This window comes from Podarcis gaigeae (genome assembly GCF_964106915.1).
Source record: "Podarcis gaigeae genome assembly, chromosome: 16".
NCBI classification, from domain to species: Eukaryota; Metazoa; Chordata; class Lepidosauria; order Squamata; family Lacertidae; genus Podarcis; species Podarcis gaigeae.
The window spans coordinates 40,354,482-40,375,502 of record NC_139693.1 but is presented as its reverse complement, the minus strand read 5'-3'; the positions used below and the strand labels follow the sequence as shown (position 1 = coordinate 40,375,502).

General features: G+C 47.0%; 1 protein-coding gene across 1 annotated transcript in view; it reads right to left on the bottom strand.

Moving 5' to 3' along the window:
• Positions 1-21,021, bottom strand: part of AACS (acetoacetyl-CoA synthetase) — a 54,030-nt gene that overhangs the window by 21,619 nt on the left and 11,390 nt on the right. The window contains exons 4-10 of the mRNA XM_083717230.1: positions 17,168-17,281; positions 9,031-9,128; positions 5,809-5,923; positions 4,385-4,466; positions 3,303-3,450; positions 1,883-1,963; positions 165-289 (exon numbers count right to left, since the gene is read on the bottom strand). Coding sequence (XP_083573356.1) covers positions 165-289; positions 1,883-1,963; positions 3,303-3,450; positions 4,385-4,466; positions 5,809-5,923; positions 9,031-9,128; positions 17,168-17,281 — 763 coding nt within the window. The remainder of the gene's footprint in view (positions 1-164; positions 290-1,882; positions 1,964-3,302; positions 3,451-4,384; positions 4,467-5,808; positions 5,924-9,030; positions 9,129-17,167; positions 17,282-21,021) is intronic.

Below are 21,021 nucleotides of genomic sequence, written 5' to 3'. Positions count from 1 at the left end.
GTTTCTGCTGCATCAAACATTCTGGTTGACCTCTGGAGCTTGTAAACAGCTTAGAAACCGAAGCATCTTTTTTAAACACACACACACACACACACACACACGTAGTTGTTTCAGGATAACTTATGGGTGCTTTTTTGTCTAAAGCAGAACTCATGTCTACCTACCCTAGTCGGTCAACCAAATCCCAGAGGACATTGGGGGATGGAACGAGCGGCGATCCGTCATACAGAACCACAGATGCACCAACAGCGAGAGCAGAAACCAGCCAGTTCCACATCATCCAACCAGTCTAGGGAGTGTGGGGAAATGCACGTTAGCTTTATCCTAGATAGTCACCTCCCTCACCTATTTCCAGACATGTGAAGCTAATCTCGCACTTCTTCTCAAGGACGCAGGTATGTGCCGTCATGAGACCCTGCCTACAGGTAATATTCCAAGTGCCATGCAAAGCAGGGTGCACTCCAGACTGGCCGTGCCACGCTCTGACATTTCATCAATTAAGTCTTTCCCCCAATAACCCAGTCCGTGGGGAGGGCCGTGGTTCAGAGTGTCTGCTTTTCATGCAGAGGGTCCCCCACTTCAATTCCAGGTTTCCCCAGGTAGGGCTGGGAATGTCCTTCCTGAAAAGCTTCATTAACTAGAAACCCCAAAATGTGGGATCCCCTCCAAAGCTGTGCCAAAGATTTGCAGTCATTTTGCAGCGAAAAACCCTGCATTTTGCAACAGCACCCAAACTGAGTAACTGATACATCAAACTAGGGTTTATAGTTAACACCCAAAAATCCAACACTGTTAGTCTGGAGTGAATCAGACGATGTTGGGTTTGGGGCTGATACCTATGCCCCGTGGTTTGAGTATCAATTACTTGGGTTTGGGGGGCACTGCAAAACGCAGGGGTTTCAGTGCAAAATGCAAGGTTTTTGCTGCAAAACAACTGCAAAACTTTGGCAATAGTTTAAAGTTATTTGGAAAATGTTGGAGTGTTAACAACAAACCCTGGTCTGATATACCAGATTTGGAGGGTGCTGCAAAACGTGCTGTTTTCACTGCAGAATGACTGCCAAACTTTGGTACAACTTTGGAGGGGATCCCAAATTTTGGGGTTCATAGGTAATGAAGCTCCCCTGAAACCCTGGAGAGCCGTTGCCAGTCAGTGTGGACAATCCTGAGCTTTCTGGCAGCTTCCAATTTCGCACGGGATGTAGCTCAGGGGTAGAGCAACTGCTCTGCGTACAGAAGGCCCTGGGTTCAAACCCTGGCATCTCCAAGAAGGACTGGGAAAGATTCCTAGACTCTGAAGAGTTGCTGCTAGTCAGTGTGGGCTGCACTGAGCTTGGTGGGCCAGTGTCTAACTCAGTATAAAGCAGCTTCCTCTGTAACCAAAAAGGTGCCTCCATTCATGGGGCAACAGCTCACATGGTGCAGGAGGCAAATACCATTTTGGGAGGCAAATACCATTTCTCACAAGAGGGAATGTCCCCCAAATGCCTGCTTTTTCGCTTGTCTGAGCTGCCCTTCGCTCATAGGCAAAGGTAATTGTTAATGGATCAAATCGGTCAAAACTCAGAATCAGTCAACTCATACAAAATAAGACTGTTGCTTGATTTTAAAAGCGAACTTTTGGGATTGAAAGGTTAGCCATGCCATGCCAAAGCAATTTTATCTGGAGCATGAAGGATCAAAAGGCCAGGTGAACGTTCCCCACATTTGCACTCCCCTGCCAAATAAATTACCTAAAATAAGCCAATTTATGCATACTTGCATCATTATTGTTTATCTGGGTCATAGAAGTCATGCTTTTCTTCAAGAAAAGAATAAACATGGCAAACCCCATGCAGGCTGTGTTGAAAGTCTTGGCAAAAATACAATTAACAGCACTTACTGTTGTGTAGTACATGATGTTGTCACTGCTGGACATGTTACCATGGAGGAGGTGCTCTTTCAAATGCTGAATTAACGTCCCCTGGTTTAAAAGAAAAAAGACAGACATACAAAGCAAGGTGTAATGGTTAGACTGGGTGAACTATGAACCAGCCACCATCTCTCAGCCTAACCCCCACCTTGCAGGGCTGGCTTTATCCAAAGGAAGCCTCAGGTGCAGCTACAGAGCTTGTGCAGCTCAAACTCAAGCTGGAGACCTGTGAGTAGGATCCAGCCAGGCCATACTCAGAGTAAGTCCAGCAACTGCTATGGGTCTACTCCGGGTATGGCTTAGTTCAATATTGCCACTGAGCATGAGACTCTTAATGGCAGGGTTGTGGGTTCAAGTCCCACATTGGGCAAGAGACTCCTGCATTGGAGGGGGTTGGACCACTGATGTAGGAGGGGGTGTGTGGTGGGTATGGGCCGCCCCGGGTGTCATCACTGGGAAGGGTGACAAAATGGCAAAAATATGTGTTTTTAAAATAAATAAAAATTTGAAAAAATAACATTTAAAACTAGCTTAATAACTTCGTCTGACAATTAATTAACCTCAACAAGTCAACATAATACGTATTGAAGGTTTTTAGTTCAGTCAACAAACGCAATGCAATGGGGCTGTGAGTGGGCCCCGTTGCCGGGTCAGGTTTGAGCTGGTGGCAGAAAGCAGGAGAGTCAGCGGCCCGGCTGCTGTGTACACACCCTGGCATTGGCGCTTCGTGCCCAACTGTAGTAGCTCCACCGCCGGGCATGTCTGACCCAGCAGCAGAGAGCAGCAGCTTCCCCGCCCGCCTCCTTCCCTGACCTGTGGCCTGTGGGGGGGCATCTTCTGCCCCCTCCCCCCTCAGGGGCGCACCCCATGCACCCATCCCAGGCAGCGCAAGCATATGCTCCACCGCTGGGTTGGACTAGATGACCCTCGTGGTCCCTTCCAACTCTACAATTCTATGACTCTATTATATCCAAGTTCTGCTTCCTACCTATCCTCTTTACAACCTCGCCTCTGATGGAAGTATTGGGAGAGGATTTTAAGCAAATCCAAATATGCGCTGGTAAAAATAGCGTCTACAATGATTGCCGGGGGTGCGGTGTGAGGACCTTTTTTAAACAAAGAATGTAAACTGTGCAAACCACAGGGATGGGGAGAACGAAGTAGCAAACAAGGAACGTCCAGAGTCTAAGGTGATGCAGCCCGTACTGCCACCGCAGGCCTCTTACTCCTCAGTTCTCCCAGGTGTGCAGATGCAGCCCAAGTACCTTAGCAAAATCCACCAAGCAAATTCAGTCTGTTGGAAGGTGGGGGGAAATGCCTCTCCTGTCGCTTGTTAACCGACAACCTACTGTGCAGAGCCTCCACAAGCCCAACCAGCAACATGACCTACCCCTGCGGAGTGAACCATGCATTTTGGAGCTCCTGTTGTGCCAGATGAATACATGATGAAAAGAGGATGGCTGAAAGGAAGCTGTTCGAACTCTAGCTGCGGGGCTTGATCTCCCTTCCCCGCTGCAAGAAAGTCTTCTAGAAAGACGCTGAACAAAGAAGAAAGACATGGAGGGGAGAGAGAGAGAATTAATATCACTATCAAACCTTTGTGACATTTAATTTGTATTTATTAATTTATTATTACTTTTCTCAAAGTGGCACCGGTGCTTCTCCTCCTTCCCCCCCTGGATCATCACAACCACCTGTGAGGGAGGCCAGACAGTGGCTGCCCAAGGTCACCCAGGGCCCTTCCACGGCTGGGAACAGATCTGAATGCAGGTCTCCCAGGTCCTAAACTGACACTCTAGCCCAGGAGGGGGGAACCTGCCTCAACCTGAGGGCCTCATTACCTTCTGAGCAATTTCCTGGGGCCCATGGTGTATTTTTAATCATTCTGTATGTTAACAATACTGTGCAGCTGGTTTTCATGTTTTGTAAGCCACTCAGAAGTCATCTGGATCTGGGCATTAAGCTGTTAATAATAATAATAATAATAATAATAATAATAATAATAATAATAATATGTATATGCCAACAGCCACTCTGGGCGGCTTCCAACACATTAAACATCATAATAATAATAGCTTATTATTTATATAACTCACATTATATAACACACTCTTTCTCTCAATTTCTTGGCAAATTAAGTGCCAGTAATGAAAGAAGCCAAACTAGCCTTTTGCTGCTCCAAAAAGCACTTCTAACGAATCCATTGTTTTCTACTCTCTCTCCAAAATTTGAGCAAACACTCAGGAGCCTGTCCCTTCGGCAACCCTTGCCTGTTGGCTTCTGAGTGGGCACACAAAATGACCCACCTTGCAAATATCTGAGAAGCCCACCAGTCAGATTCACAAACAAGACTACTAAATTCCGCAGCCTCCAATTAAATATAAAGTAAAATATATTCTGGATTCATTGACACCAATTGCTTTAAAAAACAGATAGATAAATAGATGTACATTTGTCCAGTCCACTTTATACCTGTGCGAAATTTTGGAAATGTCTATAGATTCTCTCGAGGAAACGTATGGGATCACCACAACTTTTTTTAGATCTGGGAGTCCTGAAAGAAAGCAAAAATTCAATGGCTAAATGGAGAGAAATGACAGCCGTTTCCACTTTTAAAGTGTCTTCCTATAACCATAGTTTGCTCGACAGTGACCCAGACCACATGTTAAATATTACTGGAGTAGTAATGAATTTAGTTTCTCCTTTTCCGCCTCTCATGTCCTCTTCAGTGGAGAGTCCCTTGTTTGTTGAACCACAGTTTTCCCTGGTTTCAGAACTGGGAAACCGATTTCCACACTCCCTACCAACCATGATTGCCAGCTTGACCTAGTTTGCTGTTTCTCGACTCTTGATGTCACAGGGAACTCAGGTTTAACAAACCAGAAAACGTCTGCTGAAGCCAGACACGCAAGAGGAGCAAGGGAAGAAAAGTGAGGAGGACCTGTGATCATTAAGAACATAATAAAAGCCCTGCTGGATCAGACCAAAGGCTGAACAAAATGCCTATGGGAAGCCAACATGCAGGATGCAGTAACTCTCCTCCACTGCTACCTTGCAGCAACTGAAGATAGTCGTGCCTGATCCCTTTCTAAAGCAATTTAAGTTGGTGGCCATCACCACATCTTGTGGAAGTGATTCCACAGTTTAGGATCGCTCCTTCCCAATAGAGGAAATGGTTAATGTTATTTAGATTCTACGGGAGGCTTGTTGCTGCCAAGGGCACCAGCAGGCGCTGCTCTGCATGCCCACCGGTTTTTGTGAAGCCCACATCCACCCCCTGAGCTCCCCATGCTGGCTGGGCATTTGGCCGCGCAGCTCTAGGTGGTGTAAACCCCATAGGCTCCCTTGCCACAGCCTGCCATGCACAGCTCTCCCAAGCTCGGACCCACCAGTGGGACAAAGGACAAACCTGTCTAAGCTCTGCAGTCCAGGTGCTGAAGTCCGTCAACTCGGCAGGGCCGGCTCAAGACGTTTTGCTGCCTGGGGCAAAGGACAAGATAGCACCCTCCCACAAGGCACATGCAGAAACCAACTGGATTGGCGGTTGAACCTTACCCCAATACTGGTGGCAGAAAAGTATATTTGCCTGTGCCTGAGGGCAGCCAGGTTGTGTAGGGAGCACAGGGCAGGCCCCAGGGCACTCACAGCTCTGTCCCCTTCCTGTCCTTCAGCATCTGCTGCCTGAAGCAGCTGCCTCACTCTGCCTCATCATAGGGCCGGCCCTGCAACTAGGACTTTAGCAGTGGTACCTATGCAGCCACTTTCAGGCACCAGAGGGCTGGGCAGTGTTGTACACCTCAGGCGCAAAGCTATTAATCTCCATTAATGAAGGGATGGAAGAGAGAAGCAATGCCCCAAATTCAACAATTCCCACAAGTGTGCAAAGCAGCCAGTACCCTTTACGACGTTCTGAAGCTTTTCCAAGTGATTGTGTTTCTTCCCGTTGTAAATGACAGCTTCAACAGAAAAGATCAACTTGGGCTGAATTTGGGAAAATCTGTCCAGCACACCCTGAAGGAGACAGACAGACATTAATACAGCCATTAACAGGAATAAGTGAGAACACTGGTTTCCCCCAGATTGCAAAATGCTGGGACTCTTTAAACATTATCCTTGTCGCAAAAGAACTATTTTCTTAGTCCTTTCAAATATAACATTAAAGCAGGAATAACTAACATGGCGCCCTCCACTTGTGGACTATAGATCCTATTCTCCTTCCCTGGTTTACAATGATGTGCATGAGCAACAGCTGATTTTCTCCCTCCTCTGCTGCCGTGCAAGGAGAAAATAAGAAGCCTTTGCTTCTGCTTTTAAAATAACAAGAGTTCCTTGCTACATCCAAATGTGGATAAACCCTGGTTTGTTCAAAAGGAGCAAACTGTGGTTTATGGCAGCTTGTTTGAGCAGGCTGTTTAACCCAAGAGTAGCAAACAGGATGCCCTCCAGAGGCTGCCGGACTCCCAACTCCCTTTAGCCTCCGCCAGCCTGGTCAGTGGTGATGGGAGCTAGAGCCTGTCTCCTCCCCCTGGTTAAAAAGATCCAGGGCTGCTTCTAGGCCAGGGGGGCACAACCTGCGGCCCTCCAGGAGTTTCCCATGAGCCCCAAGCAGCATAGCCACTGATCAGGATGAAGGGAGGTGTAGTCCAACAACACCTGGAGAGCTACAGGTTGTGCTCCCCTGTTCTGGCACCTAAAAAGTTCTATGGAGAAAGCTGAATTCACAGCCTCAGGCAGGGTGGGAAGAGGATGATTTTGTGCTTTGCTAAATACTGGTGCCGTGAAAAAGAGCCTCTCTTCTCGTTGAGCTAAAATAAAAATAAAATTGTGCAGCAGGAGAGGAAAACAAAACACTGCAGAATGGGGGGGGGGGGGGAAGAGAGAGAAATTAGTCACCATAAATTCTCTCATTTAAGTTACAGTTTCTTGTTTGCCTTTGGTTGATGAAAATGGGGTTATGCTGCCCCCCAGTGGCCAACTTCAAAAAGTAAAGTAAAAAAGTGTTTATATTATTTAATATAAATAATTTAGTCATACCTCTTCTTGCAAACGCTTCATGTTGCGTTTTTTCGGGTTAAGAAAGCGGCAAAGCCGGAAGTGTTTACTTCCGGGTTTCACTGCACAGTTCGCACATGCGCAGAAGCAAAAGCGCTTCATTGCGCTTCGCACATGCGCAGAAGCCCCGCTCTTGTTGCGGACTTTTCGGGGTGCGAATGGTACCCTGGAACGGATCATGTCCACAACCAGAGGTACCACTGTAATACAAAAAATTCTCGCTGTAATTAAGATTACATTTCCCATCCAAAGTGTTCAGTGCAGCACATGTTATCTCATTTCTATCTCTCAGGGCTTTTGTGTGGTAGATTTTGTGTGGCAAAGGAAATGAGAGATTCAGGATTCCCACCTGGCAGGGATTGAAAGCCAGGCCTCCTCAAACCAAATTTTTTTAAAAGTGCTTTTTATTGAATTTTGTGACAACACATAAGCACTCAAAACATAAACAAAAACAAAGGAAAAACAAACTAAAAAGAGAACACACACAAAAATAAGTTACAAACATATAACCATAAATCCTAAAGATCTTACAAACGGACTCATGTTATCTCCTTTTCTGTTCCCAATCCTTATTCTGTTCTTACAGACTTCCTTCCTCCTCAATGCCGTTCTGATTTTTCTTTCTTGGTAAACTGCTTCTTTCTCACTTCATCATTACTCTCTTTCTCCACTTGTAACCCTTATTTTATTTTGCAAAAATTACTCAAAGCAAGTCCAGGTTTTTATTTGAGGACACAGTTTTTAAAGATACTCTTTATACATTCCCCACTCTTTTTGGGATTTTAACTTGGACTGTCCCCTAATTGTGTCTGTCATTTTCACCAGCTCAAAATAATTGAATAATTTATCCTTTATTAGTTGGTAATATATCACTTTTCCAATTTTTGGCAATTAATATTTTATGCTATGGTTGTGTATAAGAAGATTTTCTTATTTTCATTTAAGATATCTGATTCTAGTATGTTCAATAAAAAGGGTTCTGGTCTCTCTATAAAAGTTTAAATATTTTTTTCAATTCTTCATACACCACATCCCAGAAGTTCTTAATTTTTTTTGCAGGACCCCTCCGCCTGATTACACCTCCAACACATTTTAGAGCTTGCTTTGTACATTTTGGATATCTTACTAGGTGTTATACAGCATCTGAAAAACACCTTTAAAAGATTTTCTTTTGAAGATTTTCTTTTAAAGCAGTGAATTTCCAATCTTTGTTCCATAACCTTTCCCATGCCAATAATTGAATAATTTCCCCCAAATCCATTGCCCACTTGATCATTACCTCTTTCATTTGTTCATCTTTGACCTCCCATTCCAAGAGGAATCCATGCATTTTAGAAATTACTTTCCTCTTATTCTGTATTAATTCTTTTATCTATCATTGACTCTTCTTTTGCAAAACCTCTTTTTTATCTAATTTGAATATTTCATTTAGTTGATGGTATTGAATCCATCCTGTCATAATCTTTCAGTTCCTCATAATCTTTCAGTTTTAATTTGTTACCTTTTTCCTCTAACAGGTCTTTATACATAGCCCAGGTTGTTTCCATATTTTTCCTCTTGACTGCTAAGGCCTTCAAAGGCGATAGCCACCAAAGGGTTTTAGGTTTTACTAAATCTTTGTATCTTTCCCACACTTTAAAGGTTTCCTTATAATATGGATAAGGAAGCCTCTATTGACTTTCACCTTTTCATAACCCAACTACGCATGCCACTCATAGCAATTGTCAAAACCTTCTAAATCCAATAGGCCAGCATTTTCCAATGTTATCCATTCCTTTAACCAATTTAGACAGGCTGAATCATAATACGTGGTACCTCGGGTTAAGAACATAATTTGTTCTGGAGGTCCATTCTTAACCTGAAACTGTTCTTAACCTGAAGACCACTTCAGCACTCTTATGGGTGAGCAGTACAGCAGATTTAACCACCAAAAGTTTGGCAAAATAAAAATGTCTCAGACTGGCACCTAAAAGCTGTTCACGACAGCACCAGGTGCCTTTCCCCGGGAGCAGCATTCCGGAAGGGGCGACGATTCCTCGGAACAAGAGCTGCAAGGAGTTACTTACGTTGATGCCAAAGTCCGGCGACGTTGCGCTCCAGATGGCGCCAATGCTCGCTGCGGCCAACATTGCTTCTACCGCATGGATGCCGTTGGGCAAGTAGCCTAGGAGAGGTTTAGGAATTGCAGTGGTTACAACACTGGAGGAAGCCTGCGCCCAGGTGGCATGACGGCAAGCAAGCCCCCATTCAAGGAAGCCCATCGTGCTAGAACACTTCTTGTCATTTCTCCAGCTTGGTGAATCAGATTCCCCCGCGTGCAGCCGGTGGGCAGGAGGGAGCCAAGGCGGCGTGTGAAACCCAGAGCTCCAGCAAGGGATCTTGGCCAATGTTTGTCAAGCAAGAGACAGGTTGGCCCAAGAGGCGCAGATCCCAAGCTTTTCCTCTCCTCCTCCCCTCCTTCCACAGCCTAGCACTGCACCTCAAACAGCATAATAGGCAAAAAGGCCACAGATTAGAGGCAGATCATCTGCTTTACATGCAGAAGGTTCCAGGTTCAATCCCTGGTATCTCTAAGAAGGGCTGCGAATGTCCTTCCACCCAAAACCCTGGAGAGCGGCTGCCAGTCAGTGTGGACAATATTGAGGGAATTTAGCAAAGGATGCTTGTTTTCCAGTCATTCATTTCTGAGCTGCACCATTAAGTTTCATTTTATTGTTGTAATTTCAGTCGCTTTAATATTGCGTGAATATTAACTGCAAAATATGCTACCTGGCCAAGTTCAAGGTGTTGCTATGGATATATAAAGCCCTTAATGGCTTAGGAGGGACGCGGGTGGCGCTGTGGGTTTAACCACAGAGCCTAGGACTTGCTGATCAGAAGGTCGGTGGTTCAATTCCCCGTGAAGGGGTGATCTCCCGTTGCTCGGTCCCTGCTCCTGCCAACCTAGCAGTTCGAAAGCACGTCCGGTGGGAAGGTAAACAGCGTTTCCATGCGCTGCTCTGGTTTCGCCAGAAGCAGCTTAGTCATGCTGGCCATATGACCCGGAAGCTGTACGCTGGCTCCCTTGGCCAATAAAGCGAGATGAGCGCCGCAACCCCAGAGTCGGTCACGACTGGACCTAATGGACCTTTAGCTTTACCTAATAACTTAGGGCCAGTTTACTCCCGGGATCACCTCTTATGTGCCTGTTCTACCACCTCTATCTGAGGAACTTTCACTTTTGCCAGGGTGACAGGTTGCTCATCTTGCTTTTTGCAAGGAGTCATTTCTTTAACGTGGCAGACCCTGAGCTCTGGAACTTCCAAGCTGGTAAAATGCGGTCTTGACCATGCTACCACTCAGTGGATTTGTAACTGGCTGACTGACCGAACCCAAAGGGTGCTCATCAATGGTTCCTCTTCATCCTGGAGAAGAGTGACTAGTGGGGTGCCACAGGCTTCAGTCTTGGGCCCGGTCTTATTCAACATCTTTATCAACGACTTGGATGATGGACTCAAGGGCATCCTGATCAAATTTGCAGATGACACCAAACTGGGAAGGGTGGCTAACACCCCAGAGGACAGGATCACACTTCAAAACGACCTTGACAGATTAGAGAACTGGGCCAAAACAAACAAGATGAATTTTAACAGGGAGAAATGTAAAGTATTGCACTTGGGCAAAAAAAATGAGAGGCACAAATACAAGATGGGTGACACCTGGCTTGAGAGCAGTACATGTGAAAAGGATCTAGGAGTCTTGGTTGACCACAAACTTGACATGAGCCAACAGTGTGACGCGGCAGCTAAAAAAGCCAATGCAGTTCTGGGCTGCATCAATAGGAGTATAGCATCTAGATCAAGGGAAGTAATAGTGCCACTGTATTCTGCTCTGGTCAGACCTCACCTGGAGTACTGTGTCCAGTTCTGGGCACCACAGTTCAAGAAGGACACGGACAAACTGGAACATGTCCAGAGGAGGGCAACCAAAATGGTCAAAGGCCTGGAAACGATGCCTTATGAGGAACGGCTAAGGGAGCTGGGCATGTTTAGCCTGGAGAAGAGGAGGTTAAGGGGTGATATGATAGCCATGTTCAAATATATAAAAGGATGTCACATAGAGGAGGGAGAAAGGTTGTTTTCTGCTGCTCCAGAGAAGCGGACACGGAGCAATGGATCCAAACTACAAGAAAGAAGATTCCACCTAAGCATTAGGAAGAACTTCCTGACAGTAAGAGCTGTTCAACAGTGGAATTTGCTGCCAAGGAGTGTGGTGGCGTCTCCTTCTTTGGAGGTCTTTAAGCAGAGGCTTGACAATCATATGTCAGGAGTGCTCTGATGGTGTTTCCTGCTTGGCAGGGGGTTGGACTCGATGGCCCTTGTGGTCTCTTCCAACTCTATGATTCTATGATTCTAACTCCCTGCCTATTGAAATTAGGCAGGCATCGTCCCTGTACTGTTTTAGATGCCTGCTGAAAGTTTCTGTTCAGTGGGCCTATCCAGACCCACAATTTGGTTACATGTGGTTTTAAAGTTGTTATAGTTTACTCTGTTTAATTGTTCTTAAGTGGTCTTGGGTACCTATTATTGTTTTAAATATGTTTATTTGACTTTATTTTTAATGGTACTGTATTGCTCACAGATGCATTTACCGCCCCAGAGTCCTTTGGGAAGAGGGCAGGATACAAATTTAATAAATAAAATAGTATTTAGTGTACATGGTTCTCCCACTCCCCACACAACAACCCTGTGAGGTAGGTTAGGCCGAGAGACGGTGATAATAAACCAACAAATATATTGGTTTTAGAAGGAAGTGGGGGTTGTGGGCAAATTTGTGCAGTTTTGCAAGTCAGTTCATAATTCCATTTTTGGGCTAGTTGAATTAGGTGGAAAGTAGAAATCTGTCTTACACCAAGTAATTCAACACCCTGAGTGAGGACAAATTTTTTGGGGGGGGGTGCGCCAATATTTCTTATTTTCACAGTAATTCCTTTTAGTACAGTTGCTTTCTAGCGGGGGAGAAAATGGGAAAGTACCGTTTCCTGCACTTCCAGTTTAAAGTTCAATCGCCAAACCAGTTGCACAGTGAATTCATTTGCAGGACTTGCTTTTGTGAGATTTCAGGCATTGGCAAAATTGCTGCCTAGAGCAGGAAGAGGCTGCATTCAGTGAGGGTATGTGTTGTGCTTAAGGGGTAAATATGCAACAAAACATGTTCTTTCAGGCCCCAAGGTACATTTAAACACTTCTATAATCTGGGGGATTAGCCTCATTGGGGAGGAAGTGGAGCTGGCAGGCACGAGAATCCCCTTTCCAGCGCCTGCTTTTTAGTGTGTCTTGTCAGGCCCACAACTGCACAGCTTCAGCAATACAGGTTGGAAGTGGCCTCAAGAGTTTGGAAAATTGTGCACACGGCTGAATGGGCGAGGTCTTTGAAACGGTGCCCCTGAACGCTTGATGCAGATGTTGCAGAAGGGGTACGTTTGACACCACACAGCCACCAGCGTCCCATATACCATGTGGAGAGGATGCATACAAAGCAAATCCTGAATGATGATTGTCAACATCTGCGTATGGTGTTAATAATAACTCATGCTCTTTTCATGCTCAAATGGTACTCTAAAAGGGTTTTGGGAGGGGCTTGGATCTTATTGGTGGGGTTGAGAAATAAAATATTGATAAAATAATATTTCACGCCACAAAAAACACCTGGGACTTCCTGCCTGCCAAGCTCCTGTGGGCCCCTCTCCTCCTACTCCCTGCCACCCCACCTACACGCAGGGCAGGGCAGCGGAGTCCGATGTTACTTTGGCTCAGCCCCAGTCATTCCTGGCGCTCTCTCCCTCTGGGCCAGTAAGCAGCAGGGCAAGAGGCTCTGGGGGCCAGGAGGATGACCCTTGTGAGGGATCAGGCTCCACTCAGCGCCCGATGATGCCAACCCCCGTTGCTGGCCCTAAAGCACACTGAGTACACTTCTGGACAACCTGTTTGTTGACTGTCCATCTTTACCAGGGAAATCAGATGCAAGATGTTGCTTTATATCAATTCAGAACAAAGGTCCCTGTAGCTTAGCAATGCCTACACAGACTGGCAGTGGCTGTCCAAGGTTTCAGGCTGGGCTCTCTCCCAGCCCTGCCTAGAGATGCTGCTGGGGAAAGCACTGGGAACATTCGGCAAAGCAGCTTCTCTGCCACTCAACCGTGACCCTCTGGCTATTTAAGAAGCATCCACTCTTCTTAGTTTCCAGGAAGGTTAAACAACGTTGCATCAGAGCAAGTGTCACCCCACACTCCCAAATGCATTCCTCCATATATATATATTTTTTTGGGGGGGGGTTGCTGCTGAAGACCTCCCAGTCAACTATAATTGTGCAGCCTGAATTTGCCAGTATGTGACAGAATCCCACCCCAAAATAGCAATGGTCTGGAATCGCTTGCGGTCGACAGCATTTATAGGCAGCATTTGATGCAGTTTCCCATGCAAGAGAAAAGACCTCCTCTTCTCATAAAAGGTGTACTCATTAAAACCTGACCAAAGCTGCAATAAGATGGGTATCTTATGGATTCTGTGCCATCCCGTAAAAGAGGTTACACAATGATGTTCTCAGGATAACATCTCCAACTTACCATTTCCCTAAAAGTTGCCGTATTGGTCTGAATATAAGCCTCATTTCCCCCCCAAATTCTGACTGTGAAAAGTTAAAGTGTGGATTATATTCGCGACCTTACAGTATGCAGCCAGGAGCGTGGGGCAAACAGCACCAGGAGTGCGGCAAAGTGGCGCCAGCCCTGTGCATAGACCCTCATCCTCTCCCCCAAGGCTGGGAAGGGAGAGAGGAAGGAAGGGGAAAGGCCGCCGGCAACGCAGCGTCCCCCCCCCCCCCCAGTACGCAGTCAGGAGCAGCGAGGAATAGAGCAGCTTATATTTTTTGGGGGGGTCTTTTTCTCTCCCCCACCCTCCAATTTTAAAGGTGCGGTTTATATTCAGGTGTGACTTATACTCGGGCCAATACGGTATTTCTGTTTTACTATATGCAAATGCATATCTGTCCCAAACAAAAGCAAGTTTGAGAAGACAGCTGAAGGCGTTTTCTGAATGCTGTTTATAAGGCATGGTAATGATATAGACCCCCCAAAATGGTATTTGGGTGAATGGCTCATTGAACTTGTAGGTTTTTAAACTCTTTGGGTGGAGCTTTCCAGTCATCTGGAACAGGGTCAACTGAACAAGAAACGTGATAGAAAAAGCTATGCAGAGTACTAAAATGTTAACACAACTTGCACACTAATCCAACTACTGTAGCGGTAAAAATGCAAACCAACGTTTCAGGCAATTACTTGCATTTAAGTTATGAATTTCTGTATGGAGATTTCTCTGTGTTAAGGTAATTGGCAAGATTGCTGGAGGTCCAGTACTTTGCATTCCAGATCTAGGGCCCCCCTCCCCACGAAAGGCACTAGGCAAAATAATGTAACCCCACCCCAGTTGTGAATCTGAACGATTAATAAACTTGACCTGGGGGTGCAGACTGAAAGGGTCCCAAGTCATTCAGCCGACCTCTCACCCCACATCAGGACCATGTTTAGAGCTTGGTCAGAGGATAAGTGGATCCTGAGAGCACTTATGCCTGCCAAGATACTTATACTTCAAGATTAGAGGGATAAACACCCACCATCCATTTCTGAATGGTGCTTGGATATTTATTTGGACACATGGTCTCTGTATGATTCGATTCAATTCAGTGGGATTGGATCAGGGGTCAGCAAACTTTTTCAGCAGGAGGCCGGTTCACTGTCCCTCAGACCTTGTGGGGGGCCAAACTATATTTTTTTGGGGGGGGATGAATGAAATCTATGCCCCACAAATAACCCAGAGATGCATTTTAAATAAAAGGACACATTCTCTGTGTGCTTTCTTCCTTCGCCACACATTCTACTCATGTAAAAACATGCTGATTCCCGGACCATCCGCAGGCCGGACTAAAAAGGCAGTTGGGCCACATCCGGCCCCCGGGCCTTAGTCTGCCTACCCATCGATTGGATTGACAGGTCATTGTGGATGTGACCCAAAACAGTTTCTTTTTTTCTTTCAGTAATATTGGGAATTAAAAATAATGTGTCTTAAGAAGGAGGAGGAGCAAGTTGCAAAACCTTTTCTGCGCAATCAGAGAGCACTGTGCAACTGCGCTCCTTTTCACCCACCTGCATTGCTCAAGAAGTGTTGCGAGGGAGGCAGGTAACAGCAGAAATGCTTGCAGCACTGGGGCATCGAAAGCCACGTTGCCTCACACGACAGAGGACATTTAAGCTGGCTTTTGCAACAGGCATGCCAGCACCCCAGGTAGAACAAGGGACAAGATGGTGACGCAACCTTCGCCTTCCCTGGTGTTCATATGCTGCTTGGAGTCAGGTCCCAGGTTCTGATATTAGTTTACAAAACCCTTTGTAACTTGGGTCCAGGATACCTTAGGGACCGCCTGATGCCATCTATCCCTACCTGATCACCTAGTCGTCACGGGAGCCACTGTTAGTGGTCCCCCATGGCTCAGATGCAAGGCTCAAATCCACCGGAGCCATGCATTCAATGCCGCATGTCCAGTTTTAATGAGCTGTATTTTAATGAGCTGAACTGAGTGGGTCATTCTGAGGCATGAGGATGTGGAGAACGCGTGTATGAACTTAACAGCACTTAGTTCAATTTTTGGCTGCTATTTTGTTAATATTGTTTTATGGATTATAAACACTGCCTTGATTTGTTAATCAGATAATATGACTTGCTTTAATTATGCTGTTTCACTTATTTTTTAGTCATTGCTTTGTTAACAGAGTAATTGTTTCATGGATGATTTGTTAATTATTCTATATGATTTATGCTGTATTTGTGATGTTTATTACATGTTCTAGCTTGTTATTATTATTTATTGTTTGTAAGCCACTTTCGGATTCATTTGAATGAAAATAAATGTAATAAATCAAAATCAAATCAATTTTTTGGAACTCTCTTCCAGTTGATCTCAGACAGCTTCCCCTCCCTGTTGAAATTCCAGCACCTAATGAATATTTTTTAAAAAATCCAGCAGACATTCTAACTGAAATCTGATTTTATAGTTTTAACAGATTTTTGCCCTTTTCTGCATTGCATCTTCTTGGAGATGGTTGTAATTAAGAGGCATATTAATTTCTTAGATAACCCAAACAAACATCTGGAGGACACCAGCTAGGCAGAGGCACATCTGTAAGAGGCTACTGTGATGCTTTGAGCTCTGCCAAAGGGCTATTTTGGGGTTTCTTCTGCAAACGTAGGGATTCATCCAACTTTGCTGATACCTCCCTGCTGCATGTGGATGGTGCTGTTTTGGCTACATAAGGCTTAGCACACAGAGGCTGAGGCTGTTATTTGTATATTATACCGCAAAGACCTTTCTTTGTGGTCCTCCACATGTTGCTGCACCACAACTCCCATAATCCGCAATCCACTAGGCATGCTGACTGGGGCAAATGGGAGTGGGGAGTCCAGTTGCATCTAGTGGGCCACAGGTTCCTCAATCCCTGCTGTATAGGATAATAAACAAATGCAACTGTAATTGTTTAGTTTCAACGCTTCAAAAAAGGAGGGAGTGGGGCAGGAGAGAAAGGGTGCCTATTCTGAGAATTGCCTAAGATGCAAGTTAAGAGTCAGCAAGACTTTTAGTTTATCTTTGTAACCCAGTCAACAGTCCTGCTTCATGATGAGAAATTTTGGAAGTGCAGACAGATTTGTATGGTCCCTGGCCTTGTCAAGAGGGGTCAGGTTCTGATGCAAAGAACATGGCAGGCAGCAAAAGAGCGTGATTTGTCAAAGCATCACTATCTTCCTCTATTGCAGGGATGGGGAACTGGTGGTCCTGCAGATACTGCTGGACCACAACTCCCATCAGCCCCCAAGCACTGCCCACACTAGCTGGGGCTGATGGGAATTGGAGTTCATTAAACATCTAGAGAGCTGCAGATGCTGCATCACTGCTCCATGCTGGTTTCACTCTTTTCCCCTCTGGAGCTGGAAGTCTGGGAACCCTCCAAGAGCCAGGGCTCCAAGATTTCACTTTATCCCAAGATAAACACAAGGCATAAAAGGTTCCTTCATATGAATGTATGCACAAAATCAGGGGGGCCTGCGGCTTAGCATCCCGAGTACCCAGCCTCTGTTTTCCTAGAGGATGGGCATTTGAAAAGGGAGGCTGACTCACCGACAACTCTGTCTCCTGTTTGCACACCCATCTTCCTCATGGCTGCTGCGAAGAGAGCGACCTGCTGCCTCAGCTCTTCAAAAGTCACCTTCACGATCTCCTCCTTGCCTTCCTCTGTGGAAGGAGAAGGGGAAAGTTTGAAGGAGGCAAGCCCCATCATTAGCAAGTTTACATTAGGATGCAAAGAACACCAGACGGGCGGGCGGGAGGCCATTGCAAGGAAAGAGTTTTCTTTTGCAAGACTTGGGCAGTGTCCAATGGGCAGCTGCAAAAGGCTGCCAGGGAGGTGCAGCGGTTAGAGCGCCGGTCTAGAAACAGAAGAGGGTAGTCACTGATTGTCTCACCACCCACGGATTTGTCTACTCCCACTTTTAAAGAAGTCTAATTTAGTGGCCATGGCATCACCTTGCAGAAATGATTTCCCTAGTTTGGGATTGCTCCTTCTCACTTGAACAAACTGAAAATATTATCTAGTTTACCTAAGAAACTGCCTTGTGCCCAGAAAGGACATTGGTCTATCTAGCTCAGTATTGTCTACACCAACTGGCAGCAGCTCTCCTGGGCTTCAGTCCCTCCCAGCCCCACCTGGAGATGCCAGACCACACTGGTGGGGCAGGAGAGGAGGGCACGGGTGGCAGGAAGATTCAAGGACAATAAAATAAAGATTTAAGCATTTCAGTGTAGGGTAGTCAGGACTTTTTTTTCAGCTGGAGGTCACCAGAGCTGAACTCCAGAACCTCTCAGGTGGGCACCATTGCCATTCTAAGAGAACAAGGGAGAAGTTCATGGTGAGCTCTGGCACCCCTTTTTCTAGAAAAATAGCACTGAGTGTAGTATAGCACAGTATCAAAATAATTATACCGTTTAGTACAGTATAGTACAGTACAGTACAGCAGTGGCTTTCAGTCAGTGTGCTGTGGCACCCTGGGGTGCCCTGAATGATGGCCAGGGGTGCTGTGGGCAGCGCTGGCCTCTGTCCCTCTTTCCTTTCCTCCCTCGCATCTCTGCCTCCCCAAGGCTTGCACAGCTGCTTGTTGCAGCAGCCCTGGCTACAAGCTCCCCAGGCGAATGGGCCTCTGGGGCTGGCCAGGGGGTGCTGATTGCCAGGAGCTGAGGCAGCCTTGGAGTAAGCAAGCAAGCGGACGAGGGAGCCCAGCCAGCCATTCCGCCAGCCCTTGCTGTTGGGAATGGACAGACTAGTGGGAGGCCGGGCTTGTGCTTGCTGTGTGCAAGGCCTGCCTGGGAGCCTTTCCACCTTGCAAGCCCAGCAGTGCCTGCTGCTGCCTCCCAAGGTAAGGTGCTGGCGTCGTGTTCACTTTTGGCCAGTCTCTGTTGGGCCACTACGGCTGGGGGCATCCTCTTCCCAGGCCCCTGTGGGGCAGTGTGAGGAGGCCTCTCTTTGGGGGAGAGGGGGGCGGCTCAGAGACCAGGGATGGCAGCAGCAGCTACCTGGAGGACTCCCAAGGAGAGGAGGGGAGGCTGAGGGAACCCTCCACAAGGGAGGGTGTTTGAAAAAGGGTGAGAGGCTGCCAGCTCTGCCGGCAAAGGGTGACCTAACTGGGCTCCTGGGCTTGAATGATGGTCAGGGGTACTGATCCCACAGCATGCCGCAGAAAGGATGTAGTTGGTCAAGGGAGCCATGGACTCAAAAAGGTTGAAAACCTCTGCAGTACAGTATAGCATCAAAGTATTTTTTTTATTTGCAGAATAAAAGAGATACATTGGCCAGGTCTACTTTGGTTTTGGCAGCCATTACACCAGCCAGAGTGCAGTAAGGAAGGAGTTGGGAGAGTGGTGACCTTGCATGGGCCCTTGGACCCCAGCTCCCTTCAGCTCAGAGGGCAGGCTGGGAGAGGCTGCGAGGGGCTGAGGTGAAAGCGCCTCAGCTCCCATGGTCAGGGCTGCTGCACTTTCACCCGGCACCTCACCGGCTGGGGCCAATGCAGCTTTTTTCAACAGTGCGGTTTATCACCATGATGTTGAAAACCCAACACTGCCCAGCCCTATTCTGGGCAGCTTCCAACACATATAAAAACATAATAAAACAGAAAACACTAAAACTTCCCTATACAAGGCTTCCTTCAGGTGTCTTCTAAAAGTTGCATAGTTATTTATCTCCTTGACATCTCCTGGATGATGTGGGTGGAGATGCTCCTTCTGCTACAAAGGGCCAAGGCCATTTAGGGCTTTAAAGGTCAGCAGCAACACTTTGAATAGTGCTTGGAAACCTTCTGAGATAGTCCATTCCACTGCCAAACAGATGAAATACAGCTCCCACCCTCCCTGACCCCTGGCCACGCTGACCAGGGCGGGCAGAAACCCCTGGAGGTCAGAGCTTCCACACGCTCAGCCCCAAAGCCCAGCACAAGCTGCTGTTCTAACCACAAGGAGGACAGAGCACCAGGAGCGCTACAAAAACCTTGCTTGTGCAGCATTTCAAAGGAAGTGGTGGAAGCTGCTGCAGGTCTCCAGCTTTCCCAAAAAAGGGTCTCAAAACACTTGGCAAGGACCGTCACTGGTCCTTCTGGGTGCCAGACTGCTTAAGCCCTGCTCTGACATTAAACCTGGAGCTATAAAAACCCCACGCCAGCTTAGCCCTTAAATCTCCTTAAGCAGAATAAAGAACCAGGAGGTGGAGGAGGAGGGGAACGATGCAGCCTCGCGATACACCCCTGCATCTTGCACACTTCGAGGAGGGATGGTACATCTGGCATCAAAGAGAGCCTGTGGGGAAATCCTGTTACCCGCTCATGATGCAAATCTGTACACACCCAGCTCCTATAGCAAAGCTCTCAGCTTCCCCTGCCTCTACACACCACACTTAAAGCACATGGCTACCTGTCACAACCCCACCCAGTAATCCTGGGAACTCTAGCTTGTTACAGGTGGTGTGAGGGGTCAACCACAGTTCCCAGGATCCTTTAGGGGGAAGCCGCATGTTTTACGTGTGTGATGCAGAGGTGACCCAAGTCCCACAAGGCTGTGTGACTCCACCTACCACCCCAGGAAGTACAGCCTCCTGCTCCCACTGGGCTCCTGAGCCAGCAGGGAGACTTGCCAGCAGCAGCACCAATAGGGTGGCAACCAAAGTAACATCCAGGACCAGCCCAAGTTCAGAGTCCAATACTAAAGGTCAGGCAAGAGGCAGAACAGTCCACAGTCAGGGTCCAAGCTAGCGACCAAAACGGAGGACTGGGCATTTCTCCAGATGGGGCGGGTTTCCACCTTCCCCCTGGCTTGGGACCCATTTGGCCTTGATGTCAGAAGCCAAACCCATCCTGGATTGGGGTGGTCCCTCATGTGCCTCGTCAGAGGATCCCAGCTCCTCACCCCCAGGTGGCACCTGTCCTAGCCTGCTTGGTCTTTCTCTCAGGAGAACCCCCCTAGCTGAGACATGACATATGGCCTGACTGCCACCAATTGCCCCTGTGAAGTAGGATCGCTGAGTTGGAAGGCTCCTCAAAGGCCATCTAGACCAAGCCCCCGTGCAGAAAGGCCACCGTCCCGCAGCAACCTTGGTAAGTGGTCATCTGCTGGGCTGCAACCCTTAAAAGATTCGGAACTGGCGTTCCTAGGCAGGTTTCATGGGATTATTTGCAAGTCTGCATTAAGATGAAGACTCATCCAGAAAACCTGTTGCCATCCATGATGGGTTAATGGCAGCCTTCGCCAACCTGATGTGCCCTCCATTGGGCAGCTGGAACTGGTGGGAGCCAGAGTTCAGCAGCACCTGAAGGGCACCAGGCCGAGAAACACAGAGTTACAGGAAGGAAAAAGGAAGCAGTGGCCCCAAGAAACTGTGGGAACTAGGAGTTCTGCAAACAGGCTGGTTACTTAAGACAACAAGTCTCCAG